The sequence below is a fragment of the Fukomys damarensis genome, unplaced genomic scaffold (genome assembly GCF_012274545.1).
Source record: "Fukomys damarensis isolate Sample0158 unplaced genomic scaffold, DMR_v1.0_HiC HiC_scaffold_15, whole genome shotgun sequence".
Classification (NCBI taxonomy): domain Eukaryota; kingdom Metazoa; phylum Chordata; class Mammalia; order Rodentia; family Bathyergidae; genus Fukomys; species Fukomys damarensis.
Window position 1 is genome coordinate 31,381,607 of NW_022900927.1, and position 23,993 is coordinate 31,405,599.

General features: G+C 37.2%; 1 protein-coding gene across 8 annotated transcripts in view; it reads right to left on the reverse strand.

The window, feature by feature from the left end:
- The window catches only part of Grip1 (glutamate receptor interacting protein 1), a 390,535-nt gene that overhangs the window by 48,598 nt on the left and 317,944 nt on the right, over positions 1 to 23,993 (reverse strand). For all 8 annotated transcript variants that reach the window (XM_033763767.1, XM_033763765.1, XM_033763766.1 and 5 more), the window contains 5 exons: positions 23,188 to 23,374; positions 22,440 to 22,585; positions 12,887 to 12,967; positions 3,762 to 3,831; positions 2,022 to 2,167 (listed from right to left, as the gene is read on the reverse strand). In XM_033763767.1, coding sequence (XP_033619658.1) covers positions 2,022 to 2,167; positions 3,762 to 3,831; positions 12,887 to 12,967; positions 22,440 to 22,585; positions 23,188 to 23,374 — 630 coding nt within the window. The remainder of the gene's footprint in view (positions 1 to 2,021; positions 2,168 to 3,761; positions 3,832 to 12,886; positions 12,968 to 22,439; positions 22,586 to 23,187; positions 23,375 to 23,993) is intronic.

Sequence of the window (23,993 nt, forward strand, 5' to 3'; positions counted from 1 at the left end):
TTTTTTTTTTTTTTTTTTTTTTTTTTGGTACCGGGGATTCAACTTGGATCCTTGTGCTTGCAAGGCAGGTGGCAGAACCATTGAGCTAAATCCCCGGCTGAATCTCTTTCTTTTAACTTGATTATCTCAGGTGTTTTGTCACAGCAATGAAAAGCTGACTAGCACAGCTGGGAAGAAGTTATGTAATATACCTGTATCTTGAACAATTGTGTACACACATATAAAGCAATTAGTCTTCACTTAATCAATTTACTGTATTAATAGTAGCTTTCAATCTATCACCATAAATATATATATGTAGACCAATGTTATAGAATGATTCTGAGTAAATAGGTTTCTTTTTCTACTTCCCTTATACTTCTGCTCTTGCCTGAGATGTAAACTTGTTTATAATTAATTGTTTATTCACAATCCTGCTTATCCCAGTAATATTTGTTATTTTAACCATGTAATTTAATTACTCATATATCTTATGAAATATCTATCCAGTTGTTCTATGAAAACAAAATCAAATTTACTGGACAAAGCATTCTATTAGCTACACAGAGGTAAAAGTAACACAGTGGAGCAAATACAAATCTAGATGAAGTAAGCAATAGGACTGCTTTAAATTGTTAAAACTTTTAGTGTATTACAAAGCAAGAAGCTCTGGTGTGAGATTGCACAGTAGGGTGACTAAAGGTAATAAAGGTAGTATACATATCAAAAAGTGAAAAGAAGGATTTTGAAAGTTTTCACCATAAGTAGTGTAAATCATAAATGTTTGCGAAGATAGGTGTATTTACACTTATTTATACTTTCCACAATATATACACATATCTAAACATTATGTTATCCCATTAACATGTATATTTTTTATGTGTCAGTTTGATGTAAAGAGAAATCATAAACAATATATTATGGGTATAGTCAGAAAAACAAACAAAAGAAGATTTGTAAGTACATAGAGGAAAGAGCTGAAAAGATTGGCAAAATTTTAAACTAAATGTTAACTTTGATACATATTATTGGGGGTGGGGAATTAGCTCAGTGGTTCCACTGCTTGCCTCACAAGTGCAAGATCCCAAGTTCAATTCCAGGTACCAAAAAAAAGGTAATTTGATACATATTATTGTCTGTAATTCCCATTCCTCATATTACCTGACTCAGTTAACTTTTTCTATCAGCTCTAGGTTCCTATCACAATCACATAAAAGGGCTTCTACTAAAGGGCTACTCCTTGGACCACTGCAACAGCATCATCCAGGAATTGTTAAAATGCAGTATCTCCGGCCCCATCCGGGGACTGTGGCCAGATCTGTGCTTTCATTAGCTCCTCCTGGGAGTCTCAGAAGCACTGCTCCACCCCCACTACATCCTGTTTCTGGAGGCCCCAAGCACGGACCCAGCTTTTTAGGAAAGCAACATGGCACAAAACATATGCATAACTTCTTTTTCATTCTGAGTTGGCAATTAATTGCACTTATTTAAAGAAATATTTTCAAAGAAAATAACTCAAAAGAACAATAGTTGGTTAAAGATCTCTTTGTATAAAATATCTATGACTGTAGATATCTATAAAATGGGACAATTGGAAGCAATCTAAGGATTATAGATAAAGAATAGCAAACAAATTATAGTAATAATAAAAATAGACAAGGGTTTGTAAAAGGGTAAAATGTTTAAATACAAAGTTATGTAAAAATACAACATTCACTATGGTTATAATTATGTAATAGAAATATTAGCAAGGACATGAAAATGACTAGGTAGGGTGGTATTGGGTGATGTAGTTTTCCTTTTTAAAAATTATTTAATACAATTATAATAACATTTATGGTGAAAATATAAATTAAGTCATTTAAAAGCACCATAGCTTAAAATTCATAGTATACTCTCAATGCAGAATTTAAAGGCTCTTAACTCTCTGAAACACTGTTGCAAATGTCACTAGCCAGATGTTCTGTGTAAAACATCAGGAACTATTATCTTTTAGACGGGCTGTTAGAAAAATCATTCTTAAATAAGGATCCTATGGATACCTGAATTGTCTTCATCTTTGCGGATTTTGAGCTTTACCAGATCTTCACACTGCTGGAGGATCTGAACTGCATCTTCCATGGAACAGTTGTCCAGCCGGATGTTATCTATTGCAAGTAATTTATCCCCAAGTTCCAGGGTTCCGGTTCTGTTAGTAAATGCACAGAAACACATCATAAATGGTAAGCACTTACTGGACCATTTAAAGAGACATTAAGCATAATGTGGCACTCTGGTAATGACAGAAAAAGAGGTTCTTCAACTGTTTTTTAAATTGTACTTTGTTGACAAGTGCCTATTTTTTCCCCACCTTCATTTGGGATGACATTAAATTGCAGAATATTAAAAACATTTTTAATGCCCTTTCCAATTAAACCAGGACATCCATATCATCTTTACTCAGGAAATCTAAGGTTTCTGGAAAGGAGGTAATGGACTGGGGCCTACAGGAACCCCTATGTCTTTATGCTCCCCCACAGTCACACACACTTTTGACCTTGGCAATCAGGCACTAGGAGGGGGCTGAGGAAGTAGGGAGGTCAAGGTGGGTGGTGTTACTAGAGACCCAAGACTTGGACTCTTTTCCATTTCCAATGCACCTGGAAGCTCATGGTGTCTGGAGTAGAGAGAAAATGTACAGATGAATCGAATCTCAGGCTACCTGTTTCAGAAGTGAACTCTGAGCACTAATACTGGCTTTACCAGTACAGGTTTGTTGCAAGTTTTTAAAGGTCCATGATAAAATGGGAAAAGAGTAAAAGTGTAGTATATATGTCTTCATATATGTATGTATGCATATATATTCATATCTGTAAGAAACGATTTTATGCATGTCTCTGTTAAGAGACTGCTAAATATTTTCCAATATCCACTCTCCCATTCCTTCTGAGTTACTTCCTAAAAATGTATGCTCTGACTCTCTCAGCATCCTTCATGGTCCCCACCTCCTGCCTATGGCCAGGAAACAGAGATGACTGGCCAGTGAGAGGAAGGGCTTCCCCAGTCCTGGGTTGCTTGCTCACTTCCAAGTTGTATACAAAAGAAATATTTCTGTCCTTTTTAATCCATTGTATTAATCAGTTTCTTTTCACAGCAACTAAGCCTATACCTATATCCCTAAACTCACACAATGTCTTCTACTTTTGAGTATTAAAATACTGTACTTCCTTAAAGAAATGGCTGGCAACAGAGGGGATTTATAAAAAGTCTTTAGTTGAAAAAAATACAGTTAACAATCTTGCATCAATATGTTGAATCAAAAGTATTTTTTGATCTGTGAAATAAAATGTTTGAGGTAGCCTTATTTTGATGTGTTATGGGCCCATTACTTAAGGCCCAAAGATCTTGCTTGCTCAGGGAGGACACTCTGGCATCTAGCAAAACTGTTTTACAAGCTATAATGTCTGTGAGGGGTACTTCTCATAACTGAGGCTCCTATCAGGGCTTTATCAGGTACAAGATAATCAGTGAAAAAGAATCCATTCAGAACTCATAAAAGACCCCCAAAACATTTTTGAAAAATTATTGTCTGCTCTGGGTATGAAAATAAAATAATAACAGAGGAATGGTCTATGTAGACACTGACATCAACGACATAAAATAAAATCGATAGGTAGTGGCTGCCCGGACAATATTGAGAATACAATGATCCATTAGCAAGGCCTGCCTTGAGTACAGAAGAGGTCATTTCTACTTAAATTAAGAGATGCCTTGGAGTAAATGAGAAAACACATTTTCCTTACCTGTGTGCCACACTTCCTTTCTTGATATCTGAAATGACAAGGGGGTCCCCTGGTTTTCTACTGGATGGTGCTGTAATAATTTAGACAGAACAATCACATCTTTATACGTATGATTCACCCAGTACTATACATTGCCCTCTTTTACAGTAACTGTTGATGCAAGTATAATCTGTATACAAAGCATAGATGTTCAGTAAATGAATTAGAAAACATGTGCATTATATCTATAAAGACATTTGTGTTAAGTATTTATAAACTTAAAATGTAAGGCTAAGCCATTTAATTTTCAATTGAAGAAAGCAACTGGAGAACTGCCCATCAGGTTTAAATCTATTTTGATCAGTGATTCTCAAGAGAGGACCAAAAGGATTAGTGGCTCAGTAGGAGAACACTACAGCCACTTAGGGGCTCCCTTTAGTAGTGTCCATATGGGATCCTTTCTCCTATCCTTCCTCTGCTTCTTTCCAGGAAAGAGACATCACTGTTGATAGGAATGTCATTGTTATTCAAGTACCCCAGGAGTGAAGTGGATAAGAATCACTTGTACAAAGTTCATTTCTTTTTCTCCAGGACAAAGTCTTTTAGAAGATGGACTATAAATCTTTAAATTCTGTTCACAAATTCATACCTAGAAAGCTCTGAAAAATTTGGAATGTTTTTTATTGACTGTAGTAAACATTTTGCTGCTAGGCAATTAAATTCTTACACATCCTGATATTACAAACATGTACAGAGAACTTCAAGGTTTCAGGAAAACTATTCTGCACAGTGCTCAGTTTTGGGCTTTACAAATTTTCTAACAAATATATTCATTTGATAAAATGAAAAGTAACTCTGAATGAACTTATTTAGAATCAATTCTTAAAATGAAATATACATACAAAAATCATCTTGACTTAGAAGATTGACAATTAATTTAGGAGTTTGATACTTTAAAATTATGCATATTAACATTTGTAAAAAATAGAAAAAGAAAAAACTGGCTTCTTAGAGATGTTTTGCTATCCTGAAGCCTGGAAAATTTCCTTTTAGAGATCATTAAAAGGTCTCTAAAGTAGGATTTTATTATAAACAGTCTGATCATCCCATAATAATCATAGAACCATTTCATCTCCCATAATCCCATCTGAATCCCAGAAAAATGTTTATGCACAAGAACAGATGGTTTAATATCTCAACACAACATTTAAAGAAAAAGCAAACACTACAAAGACTTTACTCACTGTCTAAATTAGTTCATGGTAAATGTTAATGAGATTTCATGTAATCATTATACTTAGCTTCTAATAAAGAATGCAAAATATCCATTCACTATAATTACTTTATTATTTAAAGCTTCATTCAATGATTTGATATAATTCTTCTAGAGAAATATAAAAATATACCATTTTTACTCATGTCATATTCCCAAACTGCAAACTGTTTTGGGCATAAGGCACAAAAATATAACTTTGCTATTACCAGCAAGCATAACTTTTCTAGTATCTGCCAATGAATTTACACATTTTGCCAAGCTGTAGTAAACATCATGCAGCACTCAATGTTTCTTTTGGCTTTAAAAATATCTATGTTCCACTGAAATGGTATGTGAAACCCAACAACAGCATCAAGACACATCAAACCTACTTTTGTCATTTTTGCAACAAAAGAAAACAGTGCTGTGACCTTTTGGACTAACCCACACAACTTTTCAGAGAAGCTGAAAATTTCTTCTGGTTTGTAGTCATGCCTGGTAGCCATTCTCACATTTACTAGATTCTATTTCTCCTTTAGCCAAATCTGTACTTGAGACTTAGAAGGTTCATCAAGGAGATTATACTAAACCCAAAAGTGAGTCCAAACCTGTATAAGCTTCCTCTGCTGTTTCTACCATGCACATTAAATTTGGCAGTGCATGGTCTGGGGGCTCAGTCATGTTGTGCATATCCTACTACCATGTTTGATTCTCACCTACCTAAGAAGTCACAAATCAAACACAATTTGGTTTGTAGTGTTTTAAAACATATTAGTTGTCAACATTTAGAAATTTATTGCTTTCATTAGATGTATGCTTTCTTTTTAAAAGAAGTTGGACAATAAGGAAAGACAGTCTGGCTAAATCTCATGAGATCATTAGGCATGGATTGGTGTTTTCAGTGATGTGATTCCAACTGAGAAGGCCATACAAACATATTATGGGCTGGGCTGAGGGTTCACTGAGTGGGGTGAGAGAACTGTTCATAAAAGAAGGGCAACAAAATGTTGTTAAACTCTGGGAAAGAAAAATAAAACAGAGTTCCTTGAAATCTTAACCTAATTGGTCAGAGACATGAAAGCCTGACAAAAGAGAATATGTTGCTAAATCCTGATTTATATCAAAGATATTGAATTTAAACTACTGCTCTTTTCCTACTTCCATTTATGAAATAATTTTAATTCAAATTCCACATGTATATCCAGGATCATTGTTTCTGTGGTTCTAGAGCTACACTGAGTCATCTACAAGATAGTTCAGAACTTGAGCATCATCATGTCTGCCTAAAACTCTTTGACAATGCAACAAGCCCAGGTCCCTGGAAACTTGACCTCAAATCACAAAAATACATTTGTACAGCATCACGAAGTTCATTGAGTTGATATTTCTCATCTTGTGCTTTCTCTATCCTCACAAGGAAACTGCTTATGTAGTACTTTTAAATTTTACCTCTTTATTTGTATCAAAATTATAAATGCATACAATTTAAAGAGAAGTTCTCCAAGAGTAGTCCTCAATTTGTTGCTTCTGCAGATGCAAATACAGATGGTTTCCAAGTTAACAACTGTTTGAGCTAATGATTTTCACCTTTATGATCACGTAAAAGCAATATATATTCAGTAGAAACTATACTTTGATTTTTTTGAACTTGATTTTTTTGTGTGTTTTCCTGACATATTGTATAAAAATTCTTCCACCCCTTGGCCACCACTGGAACACTACGTGGCTGCTTCTTTGTCTAGGGTCCTCAAGGTGATTCCTCAGATGAATCTGCTTATATCTGGGGGTTATGGGCCCATCTGTTTGGAAACAGATCTATCAGTTCTATGAAATTTTATAGAATCACTTCTTTGTTGCTTTTCTCTTCTATCTTTGTGTAATGCCTATTATGTTGAGTCTGTGTCCTTTGGGCTCATCCTTGTATGATTTTCTATCTAGATCTCTCATTTATTTGTTATTTTGTTTTCATTTCTGGGAATTCTTCAATTCCGCCCTCAGTATTTTAACTGAATTTTTTATTCTTGTCTTTTTCTTAATTTTTAAGAGCTCTTTGTTCCTCTCTCTGGATGTTATTTTGCAGTATCTTGACTGCTCCTATGGATGCAATATTTTATGTTGCTAATGATGTTAAGACCAGATTTTCGTTCTGTTTTTCCTTTTCCAAAATGTACTGTTTCTTTGATTCTTTGTTTTGAGTGATAGTCTTGAACATTAGATTCAAGTGTCTAGTTGTTTTTGTTTTTTCCCTAGCTGTCTTTTTATAGCAGAGCAAGGATGATGGTGTTTGTTTCTGTGGATCAGATGGTGCCCATTCTTTCTCCTGCTTGGAGGGTAATGAACCTGACCACCTGGCATCTTCAAGCTCCATGTGGAAAAGAGATCGCAGCCTCGCTATTCAGTAGGCAAGCTTCCACCTAGTCTGTTTGCTGTTTGCAGCAGTGTTGCTGTATGGAAAACTCTCCATTGCATGCTTTCCAGAGAATAAAACTCAAGGTTTCTTTCAGGGTATGGTAGCGATAGCTGACTGTGCTGAGCGGGGGAAGGTCTCAAAGAGGTTAATTCTTTGGTCTTTCAACTAGTCCTCCTAACTTAGCTTTATCATTATTCTTACTTCCTTAAATTTCTGATGCCACCAATTCCTAAGGCTTTTGGGGATATATGATGTGCATCAGGCTTCTTATCGGCTTTTGTAGCTGTTATCTATATACTTCTTTTGTCTCCTTGTAGGTTTTCACCTTTTGAAAATCTTACACAGTCATTTAAAGTGGGCAACAGCATGGGTGAAACAGTACAAGCTTAAGTTCAAGCTACTGTCCTTTAACTCAGATCCCATACTATGAGAAACTGGTTATTATAGAAAATAGGGATTCATTTCCTTTCAAATATCAATCAGAGGGCTGGGTATGTGGTGCTGTTTCTATCACTGTACCGTCAGAAGGAAAAAAAATTTTTTTTTCCAGAGGAGTATAAAATAACAGTCTTTATTTTTTTTTTCTTTTTTTGGTAGCAGGGATTGAACTTGGGTCCTTGTGCTGGCAAGGCAGGTGGCAGAACCACTGAGCCAAATCCCCGGCTCTACTCCCTACGTTTTATTGAATAATTTTTCCTGTGTTTGAAGACAAGTAAACTTCTCTTTTGAATTTTGAAGCTAATTAAATGAGAATAAACAAAGTAGTTCAAAAACACTGTATAATATCCAGTCATTTGTGGAACTTACTCTGATAACCAAAGTACTTTGCTCAAAATCCAATGAAGCATCCAAACTCCATGAGAGAAATTCTGTCTCTCTTTCTCTCATTCAGCTTTACTTTAATTGCAACCATATACATAATGTGGCAAGTACAAGAATTTACTTAATTTGAAATAGAGTACTGAAGACAATTTTTATTGCAAACTCAGTGAAAGACATGAACCATTCTCTTCTGAATATACTTAAGACTTAAGGGGAAATGACAGATTTGTTATGCTTATCGTAAGGGCTGCCTTATGATTTTATAAAAAATAAAGCAAGCCTTTATTTCTGCCAACGATTCAGTCATAGCTAAAGAGAAAGCCAACAAATTAACTGCACTCACAAAATGCTGCCTTTTGCTCTTTTGATACAGGATCTGGGGAAGGTTCATCAATCAGATGGCAGCAGGGCTGGGTGGTATTGTGACAGAGAAGCTGGGGTCAACACAGGCAGAAATGGGTCTGAATCCCTGCTTTGCCTTTTATTAGCTCTGCATCTTTGGGAAGGTTTTCTAGCTAACCATACTATCCTCTCTGTAAAATGGGGATAGATGTCACAGGGATGCTTTGAAGATTAAATAAGAAAACACATAAAATCCCTGCAATAAAATCACAAAAGAAAACAGCGATGTAAAAAAGAGCTTCACTGATAACCAGGGTTCTGTGGCTTGGAAGAGGTGTGTTGTGCTGGGAAGTAAGAGCAGTGAATTCTGAGAGGCTGAGCGGTGAGGGTGTGGGGAGGTGGTTGTCAGTCCCAGACAGTACCCTTCTGCTAGGTCATTCCGCTTTTCTACTATAATAAATCACTCCATATTATAGCAATAACATGAATAAAAGTAATGCCTGATACTAACGTGCTGTGCATGATTCATTAGGAACTTAAGAAAATTAGTCTAAAACTGCTCACTATGTCCAAAATCAGAGGGACTCATTTCTCAGTCCATTAGGTCTGGGGAGCAAACCATAAAGGCTTTGATGACACACGTGCTTCCCACCATGGATGCTGTTTCTTAGTAATTAGAGCTCACAGAAGGTGAAGGAGATTGAAAGGGGATTTTGCATAAAGACAGTGAGAAAAATCAATAAGCTGCGGTACTCTGGTTTCATTCAAAGTACCTGTCTGTGTTTGAGAAGACAGACCCTGGATTTCCTGCTGAAGCAGGACAGTTAGAGTTGGCAGCAGAGGTTGTGGTCCACAGCTGTGCTCGGACTATTTCACAGATGCCTGTGTGTATCATCAGACTTGCTAACTCTTGTTAGGGTTCACAGCACAGGCACTTCAAGTATACTGTCATTTAATCTTGTCAACAATGCAGAAGGAAGCCTGGAAAGCATGTATAGATAGGGAAAATGGGGGCAGCGAGGGCTAAGGAAACAGAGGGGCAGTCTGGGATGAGTTCTTGCTTTCATCATTTTCCAAGTCCGAGCAACAGACTTTGAACAAACAGCTACATTCATTATCTCCTCCAGAGGCTCATGTCCTGAAGGGCACAGTGCTTAGGAAAACACTGTTCACTGATAAAGGCTTCTTACTTATTTGCATAATGAATATAGGTGTCACAGGAGCACCTGGTATATGCAAGGAACTGTGCTAAAGCCTCAGGAGTTTATTATCTCATAGCAATGAAAATGGACAGCCCTGTGAAACACTTTGTTCTTGTCTTTGGTAACAGGGATCGAACGCAGGACCCGCAAGTGCAAGGCAGCACCGGCACCACTGTGAAATATTTGTTTCTTTCATAGGGAAGTCTGTTTCCTCAAATAGCAAAATATAAGTGTTTTCCATGAAGAGCATGGAAAATCATCAGCATGGTGAAGATCCCTTGTGTAAATGGAGCCGCAGCCCTAGAAGGGCTGACAAACGTGTGTAATAAGCATATGTATCACTGCTCCGTGCAGGAGGAATGTAGCACTGCCAGTTTCTTTGAACAGCATTTGCCTATGCTGGCTACAGTTCTACAATTCAAACCACTTTTGTGGGGATTTTCGGGCTACTGCCATTTTTGGTTGTAAAATAAAATTTAAAAGTAATGCTTAGTACATTACAACCATCATCACAAAGCATAATTCTAAATGATTACACATGTGAATAAAGCAAATATTTTGTAGTTGTGTACAAGACTACATTTCAAACAAACTCAATATATATATTTTTTCCAGTATTGGGGATTGAACCTAGAGCTTTCATGTACAGTTACATCCCTAGCCCTTTTTTATTTTTTCAAATTTTGAGATAGGGTCTTTCTAAGTCACCAAGTTATTCAGGTTGAGCTGCAATTTGTGATCTTTCAGCCTCAGCTTCTCAGAGTGATGGTACTACAGGCAAGTACCACCACACCTGGTTTAAATATCTATCTATCTATTTATTGATCTAGTTTTGGGTTTTTGAGACAGAGTCTTGGTATGTAGTTCAGGCTGGCCTTGAACTCACTGTTTACTTATGCTTTGCTATTTGAGGAAACAGACTTTGCTATTAAAGAAAAAAAATATTTCACAGTGATGCCGCCTCTGCCTTGAAAGTGCAAGGTCCTGAGTTTGATCCCTGTTACCAAAAAGAAAAACAAACTGTATTTCACAGGGCTGTCCATTTTCATTGTTAATGAGATAGTAAGGCCAGCCTGGACTTCCTGCCTCAGCTTCCTGAATGCTGGGATTACAGGTGTGCACCACCACACCTAGCTAAATATCCATTTTTAAACAGAAATACATCAAAGATTTACTTTTGATGAATCTGAGTAAATTATATTTTAACTGATATCAATTTAAAAATAAATCCATTATATAAAACACAGAAAGAAAGCCCATGTTCCTAAGTAAAATTTGAGAATAAAATGGCTATGGTGAGAGAAGCATCCAAGGAGAAAGTAACTTTAGAATACCCAGTAGCAGGAAGCTCCTCTAAGAACAGGACAGGTATTCTCAAGGTTTAACGTAAGTTTAGAGCATGGTGAATGAGGGTAGAATGGAAGATGGAAGGGAAGGGTCTGGATGCACTGACAACTTACGCACTATGTAACTCCCAAAAGACAACACTTTCAAAGCCTGTTCTGATGGAATCAATGAATGGAAAAGAATAAATAAAATGAATGAAAATGGCATTAAAATTACATGGGGCCGGGGGTGGTGGTGCATGTTTGTAATCCCAGCATTTGGGAGGCTGAGGCAGGAGAATCGCTGTAAGTTCGAGAACAGCCTGGGCTACATAGTGAGTTCCAGGTGAGTCTCAACTACATAGTGAGACCCTGTCTCAAAACCAAAACCAAAAACCAAAAAACAAACAAAAAATTACCCGAGGATTATACAAGACACCTGAGCCTAAAATATTTTTGGAATACAGTGTTCTGATGTGCTCTCCCTTAATCTCAGTAACCATAGCTTTTGACAGACTAATGACCCTACATATTTGCTTCATAGTTAACATTCTAGAAGGTTAAGTGATCCAATTAAAGGTATAAACTACGTTAGTAGCATTTAAAATCAGCCTGAAGTCTCTAAGCTTTCATTTCATCTTTCTGCTTTTCTCCCAGTAGGCAACTTTGGGGTGGGAAAGGAGGAATATACCTGTTCTCTCTTATATCAATGGCCTCTTATTCTTAACATTTATTCTGAATTATAGTGTAGTATGCTATTTTTAGAGTTGCAGTAGACACATATGGTTTATCTGTTATAAATAAAACTGCTTTTAAGCGTTAAATTTATGTCATCAAAGTTGAACTGCCCAGCTCCACTTTATTCTGTTCAATTGAGAACTCTTATTTATTTTTGCCTTAACCACTGACATAAATTGCTATCCAACAGGGTGGTGAGGCACTTTTATGTAGCCTCATCACTCTTTCTTGAAGGGACCACCTCTTGGCCACAGTCATTTCCTCTATGTCTCCTTGGGTGTTTATGTGTTGACCATTTGCTTTATTTTCCTGGAGTATTTATGGATAAATTTAGTAAGCAGATAGAAAAGTACAAAGATCCCTCAACTTCCATTCTACTGGGATTGAGATTTTTCCATGTTGTTTTACCATAGCAGTTATACAATTAGAACATTAAGGAAAGGAATTGAGCACATTGATATACTCTTTTTCCTTTTAGGGTTGTTACCCAGACACAGATATCCTTTGTACCATAGAAAAATTCAGAAATTTACTAAAGTAAGAGCCATTGTTTTAGACAACAGATTACAGATTACTATAGACTATAGATGCATAGTGGACACATGAAAGAGAGTCTTAAAATAAATAATTAGGAGTTTTTATCAGTTAAATAGAGCACTGTGAAAACTTAATATATAAATACTAACTGTAGAGAACCTATATGCATTTTTCTGTTAATCTAGTTATTCATGAGGAAGGGGAGACATATTTATGAAGTACCTTTTTATTACTTGCTAGGTATATAAATATTTTATGTATTACTTAAACAACATATTTTGTAGATATTCTCTTTTTACAGATAAAGAAATACAGTATCAGAGAGAGTTTTAGGACTTGTCCCATTCACAAGGCCAGTAAGTGCTGCAGGGCTGACAGGCTCTACAGGTTTATATCCTGACATCACAACTGGACTACGACATATAAAACACTCGCCATCCCTGTAAACTATCTGACAACACGGTTTTCTAATGCCTTTTTAAAATTCTGTATTTAAAAAAAGTATTTTTACTTACAACTTATGGTTATTCCAAGTTCCACATTGTGCTTCTTAGGGAGCTTTACGTGAAATGTTCCACTACTTGGGATGACAGACTCTGTAATTTCAAAATGAAAGAGACTGCATTTAAAGATCACAAAGAAGACTGGTGCACCAATCAATGAAAATGCTTCAGGAATACTTGCATCATGATCACTGGGAGCTAAATTTGTAGGAACCAAAATAGGGTGATTGCCTGTAAAATCCTGGTCAAGCAATCTGCTGGTGATGAATATATATGTTTTACTCATAGGTAAATCTGCATAATTCATAGTCATAGTCAAGTTCTGTTTTTCTTCAGTGTGACGCAGGCACAACCTGTAACGAACTTTCCTAGTAGGCACATTAAAACTACAGATTCCTGAATTATTCCAGAGCTATGAAATCAGACTTCCTAAGGACGGAAGTGAGAAACCTGCCTGCTCTCCAGGGGAAGCTTATGCATTCTAAAGCTCAAGAACCCCAGCTGTAGTTACATTTCCCCAACCATATTTCCCTAGGCTTTACTATTCAGCTCCCCTCCCATGTATGAAAATGGCTGGGGAGATAGATTTTAGGATAGATATCCATTTGCTGTGATCGATTGAGGGTTGTGTTGAAAGCTACCTTAATTTATACTATCAACAATGAAAGGTATAATTAAAGAGATAGAAGCAAGGGTGATACAGGAAACATTTCACAACCAAAACAAAATGGCACTGGCCAAAGCCAATTACACTGGATGCTGACCACAGAGTTGAATCTCAGGGACCTAGGAGGCCCCATATGCATCAAGGATGATGCTTTGACCTCTAGGAAAACCCAGAGAGAATCAAGCACCTTGGAATGGACTGATAGTGGACTCAAGTGCTGACCAACTTGTAGAGAAGTGAGTGACTAGTATTGTGAAACAGAGAGAACAGTATGTACTGGCTGATTCTCAACCCTTGAGAGAAGTGAGCTGATTTTACTTGGTTGTGGCTAACATCTGAGAAAGGAGGGAATTGCTATACATTCGTTAAAACTCCCACAATAGTCTAGGAGACCTTTAATTAATGATAAATGGAAATATCCTCTAAAGACATAATATATACTCATACCAGTTTGCTGAGTACTACATTTCTTTTTGAAGAGTTCAGAAAAAAATGGGAAGAAGCATCAAGAGCAAAGGAAACAGGAGGAGAGGATTGTAGGATGGCTAAAAGAAAACATTCTCAGTGCTTCGCCAGCTTTACTAGAGGTTGATGTCCCACCCAGCCTGCCGTGTGGGTAGAACCGCTAAGCGCTCAGGCTCTTCGTCCAGTTTGGTAACCACAAGTTTCACTTATTTTGAGTCTCAGCACAGCAGAAGAAGTAGACTCATGGAAACAAAGTATTCCCTTCCCTGATTCACCTTAACTTGCTCATCTTGGCCTTTTGTCCTTTCCCATGAGACATCGAGGCAGTAAACTTTTACAAGACCAGAACCTTATCTTTCAATTAGGAAAATTCACTGTTGAGTGTTAAACTAGAAAACACAATAACATTTTGAGTTCTCTTAGACCTCCAAGCTTCTAGAAAGCCGCCTGTAAAACAAGATCCTGAAACTGGTTCTCTTGTTTTCCAGTTTTTGTAGTGTTGTTTCTAAGTCTTCTCTGGCCTCTTCCTTTCACTGTATTCATGGAGTGTAAAGGAATCTGCTGCCTTTCTCACTTTCTGAGAACTTTCTAAACTTTCTCTGTGAGCAGGTCAGTGTCGCAGACTAAATTAGTGCCTTTGGGTTCTTTGTTGTCCTCAAATGACACTCTGAGGTGCCAGGAAGCGAAGCCACATATATTTACTTGTTTCCTTACTCATTAAGAATCTGTACATTTTCCATTTCTCAACAGGACTTGAGATAGATGATGTTTGTTTATCCTCCCCCCACCCATAGATTTCAAAAGACTGACTACTTTTTTTTTTTTCTTTTTTGGTACCGGGGATTGAACTCAGGTCCTTCTGCTTGCGATGCAGGCAACAGAACCACGGAGCTAAATTCCTGGCCCTTGACTATTTGGGCAGAGAAAGAGAAATGAAGTAGATAAAAAACACTTGAGTGTGTTTTACTTTCTGATTTCAAGTGCTGCAAGTGTAGTGGACATTTACTTCCCAAACATTTTTCCCATTCCTGCCTTCTTTCCATCCCTTTCTGAAATCCTGATCATTCCTCACTACAACAGAATGCTAACGGACACCTTCTTTCCAACTCCAAAGTGATCATTTCAAAAAGAGCATGAACCCTGGTGAGAGAAAGGGGACTTTGGAAATAACCACCTTTTGCCCAAAAGCTGAAGTGCATTTCTGTTCTTGCAACTCAAAATTCCTGAAAGAACAATTCGATTCTGAGTAAAGGAAATGGGATAGGATCAAGCAGAGATGTGCCACACAAGTGCTCATGGGCATAATGGTAATGCATGATTGTATTCCTTGGATAAAGCACCCAATAGTCCATAAGTAAGTGCACATGAAGCTTCCTTATATGTGGAACCCATGTCATATCTATCTATCTATCTATCTATCTATCTATCTATCTATCTATCTATCTATCTTAGTTTCACAGTTTTAAGACAAAGTTCTCTGTGAAAGGAGAGGGGAATATATTGTATGTTTGTATTTATGTATGGATAAAAAATCTTGCCAGTGATGCTATCCTTACTCGTGTGGTCTTAGAATCACAGAGGACAGAAAACACTGATCTATCCTAGTTACTATAGCAATATTTTGCTTTTATAAATTTTTAATGCAGGGAACCTTGATCAAGATTAATAAGAGGAGATAATATCAATTCCTAGAAAACAATAATGGATCACTTTTGACTACCTAAGATTTAAAATATTCATAATGATGAACAAATATAAACTAATAAATCTCTTTGATCAAGCTGTGGTTTCATTTTAATCCTTAAATGCCAACATGATTTATTTTATATTTAGTATTTTCACTATATAGTTCTTTGGCCGTTGAGGGAAAGGATCTACTATTTGGGAAAACAGCAGATTTACAGTAAATACATATAATTCTGAGAACAATGTTTATTTTGTTAGATTTCCAGGAGGTTATTTTGCACTTCCCTGGTTTTGCTTTACCTTTGCTAACACTATAATTAAAAACAGATTTGGGTAACATGGTTTTCTTCCTTTCAATTGGTCTGCTTTCTTGCCTGAAGCATTCATTATGGCACAGTAAGAGAACCACCTTCATCATCCTGGACACCATGTGAAGAGTGTAAATGTTTAACTGCCCCTAACTTAGAGGAAAGCACTAGGTGCGCCAGCACTAATGGCAGACATCATCTGATAGGGTTTTCAGTGAGGCTTCTTTCCAGAATAAAAGTGTATTTCCCTCAACAAAGTGACTTCAGAGTTGAAGAAGAAGCTTCAGGTAATCATTTTATTTGTGGTAGACTGGTATTTCAAAGATAGAATTGATTAAAGCATAACATAAATTGTATATTATGTTATGATAACTTTATAAACTTTATGGTAAAGGATTTTTGTAAAGGAATGTAAATCATTTAAACTTATTTATTGGAGCGATAGTGTTATGAGCATCCTCTATTAATGTTACTGTGAAGTTGTTTGTACAGTACTATTTTAAAAAACAAAACAGGCAAAAAAAAATGTTTTCACAGTCCTGCCTTGAAATTACCTCTATGCCACTTAAACTGTTTATATAAAATAGAGATAATTTTTCTTTGAGATGCAAAGGCTGAATAATTAGTTTCTGGGTATAAAATATTTCCAGAGAAGAATTTTGGAGATGGTGGCTCACATAAAATTATAGTAGATCCAGGACAGAGAAGTTGTAATAGCTCACACCCAGAAATTCTCTATTAGTGCCCTAAGTTCTTGGCTGGCTACAAACAATTGTTCTAACAATTTCTAATACATCCCAGTAAGCCAGTGATGACTAACTGGAATGCTTTTTGAGAATCTGATTTTGTGTCTGCATTCAGCAGAATAGTCATATGAATTAGTGATATTTACCACAAGAAAGTAAGGATGGAAACCGCCAACAGAGCTAAGAGACGATCTACCACGTGGCAAAACATTTTTACCTGCTGATCCTCAGACAAAGGTCTATTATCCAGAATTTATAAACTAAAAAATATCAGACCCCCCAAATTTATAAACCCAATTAAAAAATGGGTATCTGAAATGAACAGACATTTCTCAAACAAAGAAGTAAAAGCAGCAAATAAACATACAAAAATATATTCAACATCCTTGGTCATTCAAGATATGCAGATGAAAACAATACTATGATTCCACCTCACCCCAGAAAGAATGGCTGCTATCAATAAATCAACCAATAACAAATGTTGGCGGGTTGTGGGGAGAAAAGAACCCTTCTTCATTGTTGATGGGAGTGCAGAATGGTGAAACCACTGTGGAAATCAATATGGAGATGCCTCAAACAACTAGGATTAGAGGTCCCATTTGACCCAGCTATTCCACTGCTGGGTATCTTCTAGAAAAGAATTAAAAGAATCATGTTACAGTGATACATGTTCACCTATGTTTATAGCGGCCCAGTTTGTAATAGCTAAAACTTGGAAACAGCCTAATTGCCCATCAGTTGGAGAATGGATAAAGAAGATGTGGTTTTCTTTTATAAAATGGAGTACTACTCAGACATAAAGAACAAGAAACTAGAGACATTTATAGATGAGTGGATGCACACTGAGGTCATACTCTTAAGTGAAATTAATAGGACACATGTGTGTAAATACCAAATAGTTTCTCTGGTGTGATAAACTAAAAGGATAGATAAGAATCAAAATGCATAATTGATATTGTGTAATAGGAAATAATGTCTAAAGGTATAGGGGAAGTGGGAGGGGTAGGGGGAAGCTAAGAAGGGAAAGAAAAAACAAGTGTAAAGGAAAAAAGTGGAAACATAGTCTCTGTAAATAGGGAAGGATGGACGGGGGTGAAGTGAGGGAAGAGGAAATGAGGAAAAAATAAGAACCAAGATACATCATGTAAAGGTACAAGATCCCAATGGTGAATGTAACTGTATTGTATACTAAAATGTACCAATAATGAAAAAAGGAAACATAAAAAAGAAACCCAAACATGCAGGATGTGCATGGTGTCCCTCAATAGAGATATCAGCATTGAAAAAGCATCATTCACCCCATCCTTGCTCCAGCCATGTAGATGTGGGAGAGTGATTATGTCTGATTTGCAGGTAATGACCAGGGATAGGTAGGGAGGCTGCTATTTCTGGAGGTATGTGACTCACTGTCTTGAAAATCAAGACATCAGACAGGTCTCAACTGCCTCCTCTCTCAGACATTTAAACACTGGCAGGTTCTGTCCTCAGCTCTCTTTCCTACTCAGTGTGCACCTTCCTGCAAGGTGGTCTTAGGCAGTTCCACAACTTTACTTTTTTTTTTCTTTGCATACCCAGGATTGAACTTGGGCCTTTGCTCTTGCAAGGCAGGTGGTGGAACCACTGAGCTGAATCCCCGGTCCCCCAACTTTACTTTTTAATGTATTGTTTCTTGGAGTTATGGTTCTGAACTGTTCTTCCTTCTTTTTCTACTCTTGCTCAGTTTCTCTGAAGTTGAAATAAAATCATATCACTTGGTGCCTAAAGATGCAAGTCACTTTTCTTGTTACCAGAAAAAGACAGAACCCAAGCTCATTAAGTGACATAGAGACCCTACATGAGCTAGTCCTGCCCACCTCCCTGTATGGCTCTGTTGTCTAGGAAACTGCAGCCATACTGTTTTTCTTTCTGTGCATAGAACATCTCAACTCATTTCCACCTTAGGAATTTTTCATTTGCTGTACCCTTTCCTTGAGAAATTCTTTCAGGTCTCTCTGTGGTTGATTTCTTCTTACAATTTAGATATCATGTCAGTGTCACTTTTACTATCCTATGGAGGTCTACCCAACTCCTCTCCATAATATTTTGTCTATATAGCAGTGCTCAAAAGTTTTTCTTTATTAATGTAAATGTCTATTACTGGCTACTTCTCCTTCAATGTAAACTCCTGGAGGGTACAATCCACTTGTCTTGCTTTGTACAATAATTTTGGAGTTTAGAACAGTATATAGCAATAATAGCCCTCAGAAAATATTATTTGACAAACTGAAGAAAAAAGAAAGCAAGGATGGAATAACAAATGGGAACATTTTTTCTTGTTCTGTCATAAATCATTTCTGTCCATCTGTAGTGGTTGCTTTGTGGAACAAACAAGGGCAGGCAAGTTAACTTTAAGTACTTTTTTCTTGTTCCTTATCAAATAAGCATGGTATTGAATAAAGTCAGTTTAATACAGTCCCTACTTTTTACGTACTTAAGCCCAAGATATTAAAGTATTAAATCAACAAATATTGTGTATGTGTGTGTATATATATTGCATTAAACAGTGAAGACATTTTGAGGATACACAAAATGAAAATGCATTTGCACACAAATACTTAATCTGTGTGTGAGGAAGGTCAAATTGTGCTAGTCTTTCAACTAGAGAAATGTGGTGGTTAAGTGCTGCAGAACGGGGTACTGTCCACAGGATAGCCCACTCCCCGAGACAAAGAATGTTAGGCACAGCTTCAGGGTCCTACTCTAATTTTTTCGTGGTGGCAGCTCTATCATCATTCTTTTTCAAACATTATTTTTATTTTTCGGTTTCTTTTAGTCAGCATAACTTGATATAAGTCAACATGCTGCAAGTCATCTAGGATCTACTACTCCCTTTGCAGTATGACTCTGAATTTCCCCCCACCTGAGCCTCAGTTTCCTCATTTATAAATAGGATGGGATTATAAGAGTCCTTTTACTACCATCATCGGAGTAAGTACACTGGGGTTGCTCGACACCCTTCTGCACATACCATACCTTCATGGTCCCTGACCGATTCTTACCTTATGATGTTCTACCTGACTTGTGCTTGGTCACAGCTGACTAAAAGGGAGTGATAGCAAACCTAAGCTGGCCGATTAAACTTTTATCTCCCAGGAACTACAAACTAGATTTACTATACATTTTAGCAAAGGTGGGACCACCAGGTATCATAAACAGACTGGGAAAAATTGTCTACAGAGATAAATGAACAGATTTTAGAAAGAAAACATCCATGAGAGACTAGGAACTCTAGAGAAAATGAGTTTGATCTCGGCACTTGAGGCAAAATGAAATTTCTGACACAGTCCCTCAGGACAGCCGACTGTACTGCAATCCATCCATGCACTCTTTCATTCACCATGCACCGACTGAGGGGCTGTCTCATTGCAAGCACCATTTTGGGAATGTGTGGTACACTGGTGAAGAAAGGGCACTGTTCCTGATGTCACAGATTTTTTCTTTATTAGAAAAGAAAGACAATAAGCAAATAAATATACAGCACAGCATCAGAGTATAAAGATTAAGAAGAACCACAAATTTGGCAAGGGGAGAGGGAGGGGACCAAGGAGAATTTCTCTAAGCAAGTAACATTTGAATGAGAACTTGAGTAAAATGAACAGATTGCTCAAATATGTCAGAAAAGACCAGTTGAGGCAGGGGTAGCAGGTTCTGCAAAAGTCCTACACTGGGATTGTGCTTGCCATGTCAAGGGCAGATGGTTCAAATCCCCTCCTCATCTCATAACCACTGTCCTTATGCGAGACTTCACTGTGTAGATGGCCCTTCCTTTACACTGGTTGAATGATCTTCACCTTTACTCCGCTTTAGCAACTTCTGGCCTTCAGCCTTGCTTCACATTCCCTGACATTCTAATCTGTCATTGTCACATTGACTTCAGTGTCCTACACATTACCTCTCTCATCTGCTTTTTCTCACTCTCCATTTTTCTTCCTGAAGATCCATAGTTCCTTTAAGTCCTCCCTTTCCTGTCTGTTGGGTAGATCCTTTGATTCTCATCTTTCTCCAACATAGATTCTTTCAAACACTTGCTGTATAGTGTAGTAGATGAAGTGTGCCCTTTGGAATCAGCCAGCCTGGGCAAAAATGCCAGCCTCATCATTAACTCTGTGCTTCAATTTTCTGAGGAGGATATAAGAATATAACCTCTGCCATTGCTGTCATATGGATTAAATGATCCAACGTACACACACTCTTTAGGAATGTGATGGGCCACAGAGTGAGAACTTGGTAAAAATCATCATGATAATAATTATGCGATTACTGTTATTATTCATCTGCTCTCCCAGCAACAAGTTGAACCTTCTTGACTCACAATTTTATTCTGTTTAACCTTCCCTAGAAGTCTGAACCTAATCTTATTCCTCTATTGTTATACCTTGGCAGCTAAGATTTATTTTAAAACAACAAATACCTAACCAAAACAAATCAAAACTCAAACAATAACAGCAAAAACCCAAAACAAAACAAAAAAAAAGCCCTACTGTATCCTGCAAGTGGACACTGCTGTAAACTAAGAACTTCCAAACTCAACTCGGTCACCCTTTGACTTTGATGATTGCTTTACATAGTTTTGGTTAGCTTTCTTAATCATTCCCTTCACTTGAGATTCCAAACCATCATCATTCTTTTCCATAAGCTACTGACTTTTCAGCTTTGCTTGACAGGAACTACGTAAACATAGCTAAAATGTATTCATATTTTCACACCTTCCTCTTCCTAGGTAAGGTTCTTTCACCCTCTGCCTTAGACTACTTATCTATTTATGGTCTCTATAACTTTCCATTCTCATTCCTTTGGGGACTTGAGCCCAATATTTATGTCTTCTCTCTTTCATTTCAGGCCCTAAACATGCTCAAATCTCTCCCATCTTAACAAAACAACATTCCGCTGATCTACAAATTTCCTGCTATCTGCTATTCCATCTCCTCTCTCTACTGCTAAGTTTCTTGACATTGCCAAGTGTCCCCTGGGACAGAACTGACCATGTTTGAGAGCTACTGAATAAAGGATAAGGAAATATAAAACAGAAAAACTAGTACATAACTAAATAGAGCAGAAATTCTAAAAGGAGGAACCCATAGTAGTCTCTGATCTTTGTATTTAGGGTTGAGTTCAATCTATCTCCCTCGCTGCAAAAATCTTGACTGTATTAAAATAGTCTTGAATAAAGTTTTCCTTGTCATTTTAAGATGAATGTCTAGTGCAAGTTCTCCCTAACACTACAGACAAAGCATTTACCTAGTGGGCTTGTATCAGTTCACTTTGTGAATTTTCATTGCTCTTTACATAACTTTCATGTGTTCTTTGGAGTGGAAAGGGTCAAACAGACTTTTCTTCTTTTTGAGACTAAAAATCTAGTCTCTCTAGCACAGGGAATAAGTTAGAAAGAATAAAGGCTATGTGACTTTGTAAAATCACCTCCATACTCTCTATTACTTAATCAGTTTGTCACATTTATTTTTGGTTGCTCTTGTGGTGACATTTCAATGAATAATACAAAACCAATGCTCAATTCAAAATGACACTTCAAGCCTCTTAAACAAAAACATGTTTGGTATCTAAACAAAAAATAGTTCCCTCTCTGCACTATAACCCATATAATTCACATGCAGCCTACTTCTGGTTCTGCCACCGGCTTGGGGCTCACACTGTACCTGCAACGTCAAACTCAATCTCCAGTGTGACCTTGCTCGTAATGGAAGAGTCTCGGAGGAGCTGGTTGGCCTCCTCGAAGGTGCTGTCTTCAGTTGGAATTCCATTGATGGCCATCACTCTGTCTCCAATCTGAAGCACTCCACATCTGATTTAGAACCACCAGGTATAAGTTGTAGAAAAAGAAAACAATTATTAAGTTGGATTTGTCAAGTCTACCTTGTTTTGTCTTTGCAAAAGGGTATAACCATTTGGTCTTATTTACTTAATCCTGTGGGTGTCACATTAGGTAAACTGCAGTGTCTTGCTCTCTTGTATTTCATGGCTACAAAGTGAAATGGCAATGAAATCCTATATTATCTCAGAGAAGTGATTAATAATTCATAACCATAGTATTGTTATAATCTGATCTGAATCAATATACAGTAATGATGAATGGATATTCCTGTATGGCAGAGAAATTACTAAAGTTCAAATTTCAGATTTTTTTGGTATGGAATTTTTCAATCTTAATTATTGTATCCTCTAGACGCATGATGGACAAAAATCTGAGAGACAAATGCACCCATGCTCATAATTCTTCTCCATTCTGATCAAGAACATAAAATTTTATTGTCAGAACAAGAGAGTTCATTACATCTTGCATTTCCTGCACTGGGTACCATTCCATAATTTATTAGCCATTCAAAGAGAGACAGCACCAGAAATGCAGAGCAGATAAAAAAATGCTGTAAAACAAAAGCATCTCACCTCTCTGCTGGGCTGTCAGCTTCAATGTAGGAAATCAAAGGTGGAGAAGAGAGAGTCTCTGTAGCAAACACACTGCCCTGCAGTTGGATCCCAAATCCTGTGACAGGATCTGCCGTGAGCACAACCTCTGTGGTTTCTGTGTGAACAACCTGTCCAGCCAATCCCACTGTGCTAGAGGCTAAAGACACTAGAAGGACAAACATATAAAAGAATCACTTTAAGTTCAAGCAAGTACCAGGAATACCAGTATTTCCAAAATAAATCATGCCCCAGAATAAAAAGCACCTTGGCATTTGTGGGAATTTGAATTTTAGCCTTCGAGCAAAAAACTTTAGCCAGAGTTGAATGGGATACATGAATCTTCCAGAATTTTCATGTTTTACTCATAGAACCAATGAAGTTTCTTCTATACCCCTACCCCTCAAACTAAGAACTGCTGTAGAAGCTGCAGGAATAGGGCATCCTCAGGATCAGGGCCTGTGAATTCTAGTTCTGGCTCTATAGCGGTACACCAGCTGTAGGGACCTTCGGGGAAGCTATGTCAACTCTTCATATGTGTTTGTACTATCTACAGAAAGGGGAGTGGGGCTAGCTGGTCTAATAGTTTTTCTGCTTTAGCCACCTGTGCTTGTACTTTATTGACTTTTTACAAACCACCCAACCTTGAGCTTTGAGAAATAATTAACCTAACTTTCGCCCCAGATGTGTTGTAGTCGGGTCAGGGATTTAGCTCAGTGGAGCTATACCTGCCTTGCAAGCACAAGGTCCTGAGCTCAATCCCTAGTACTAGGAAAAAAAAAAAAAAA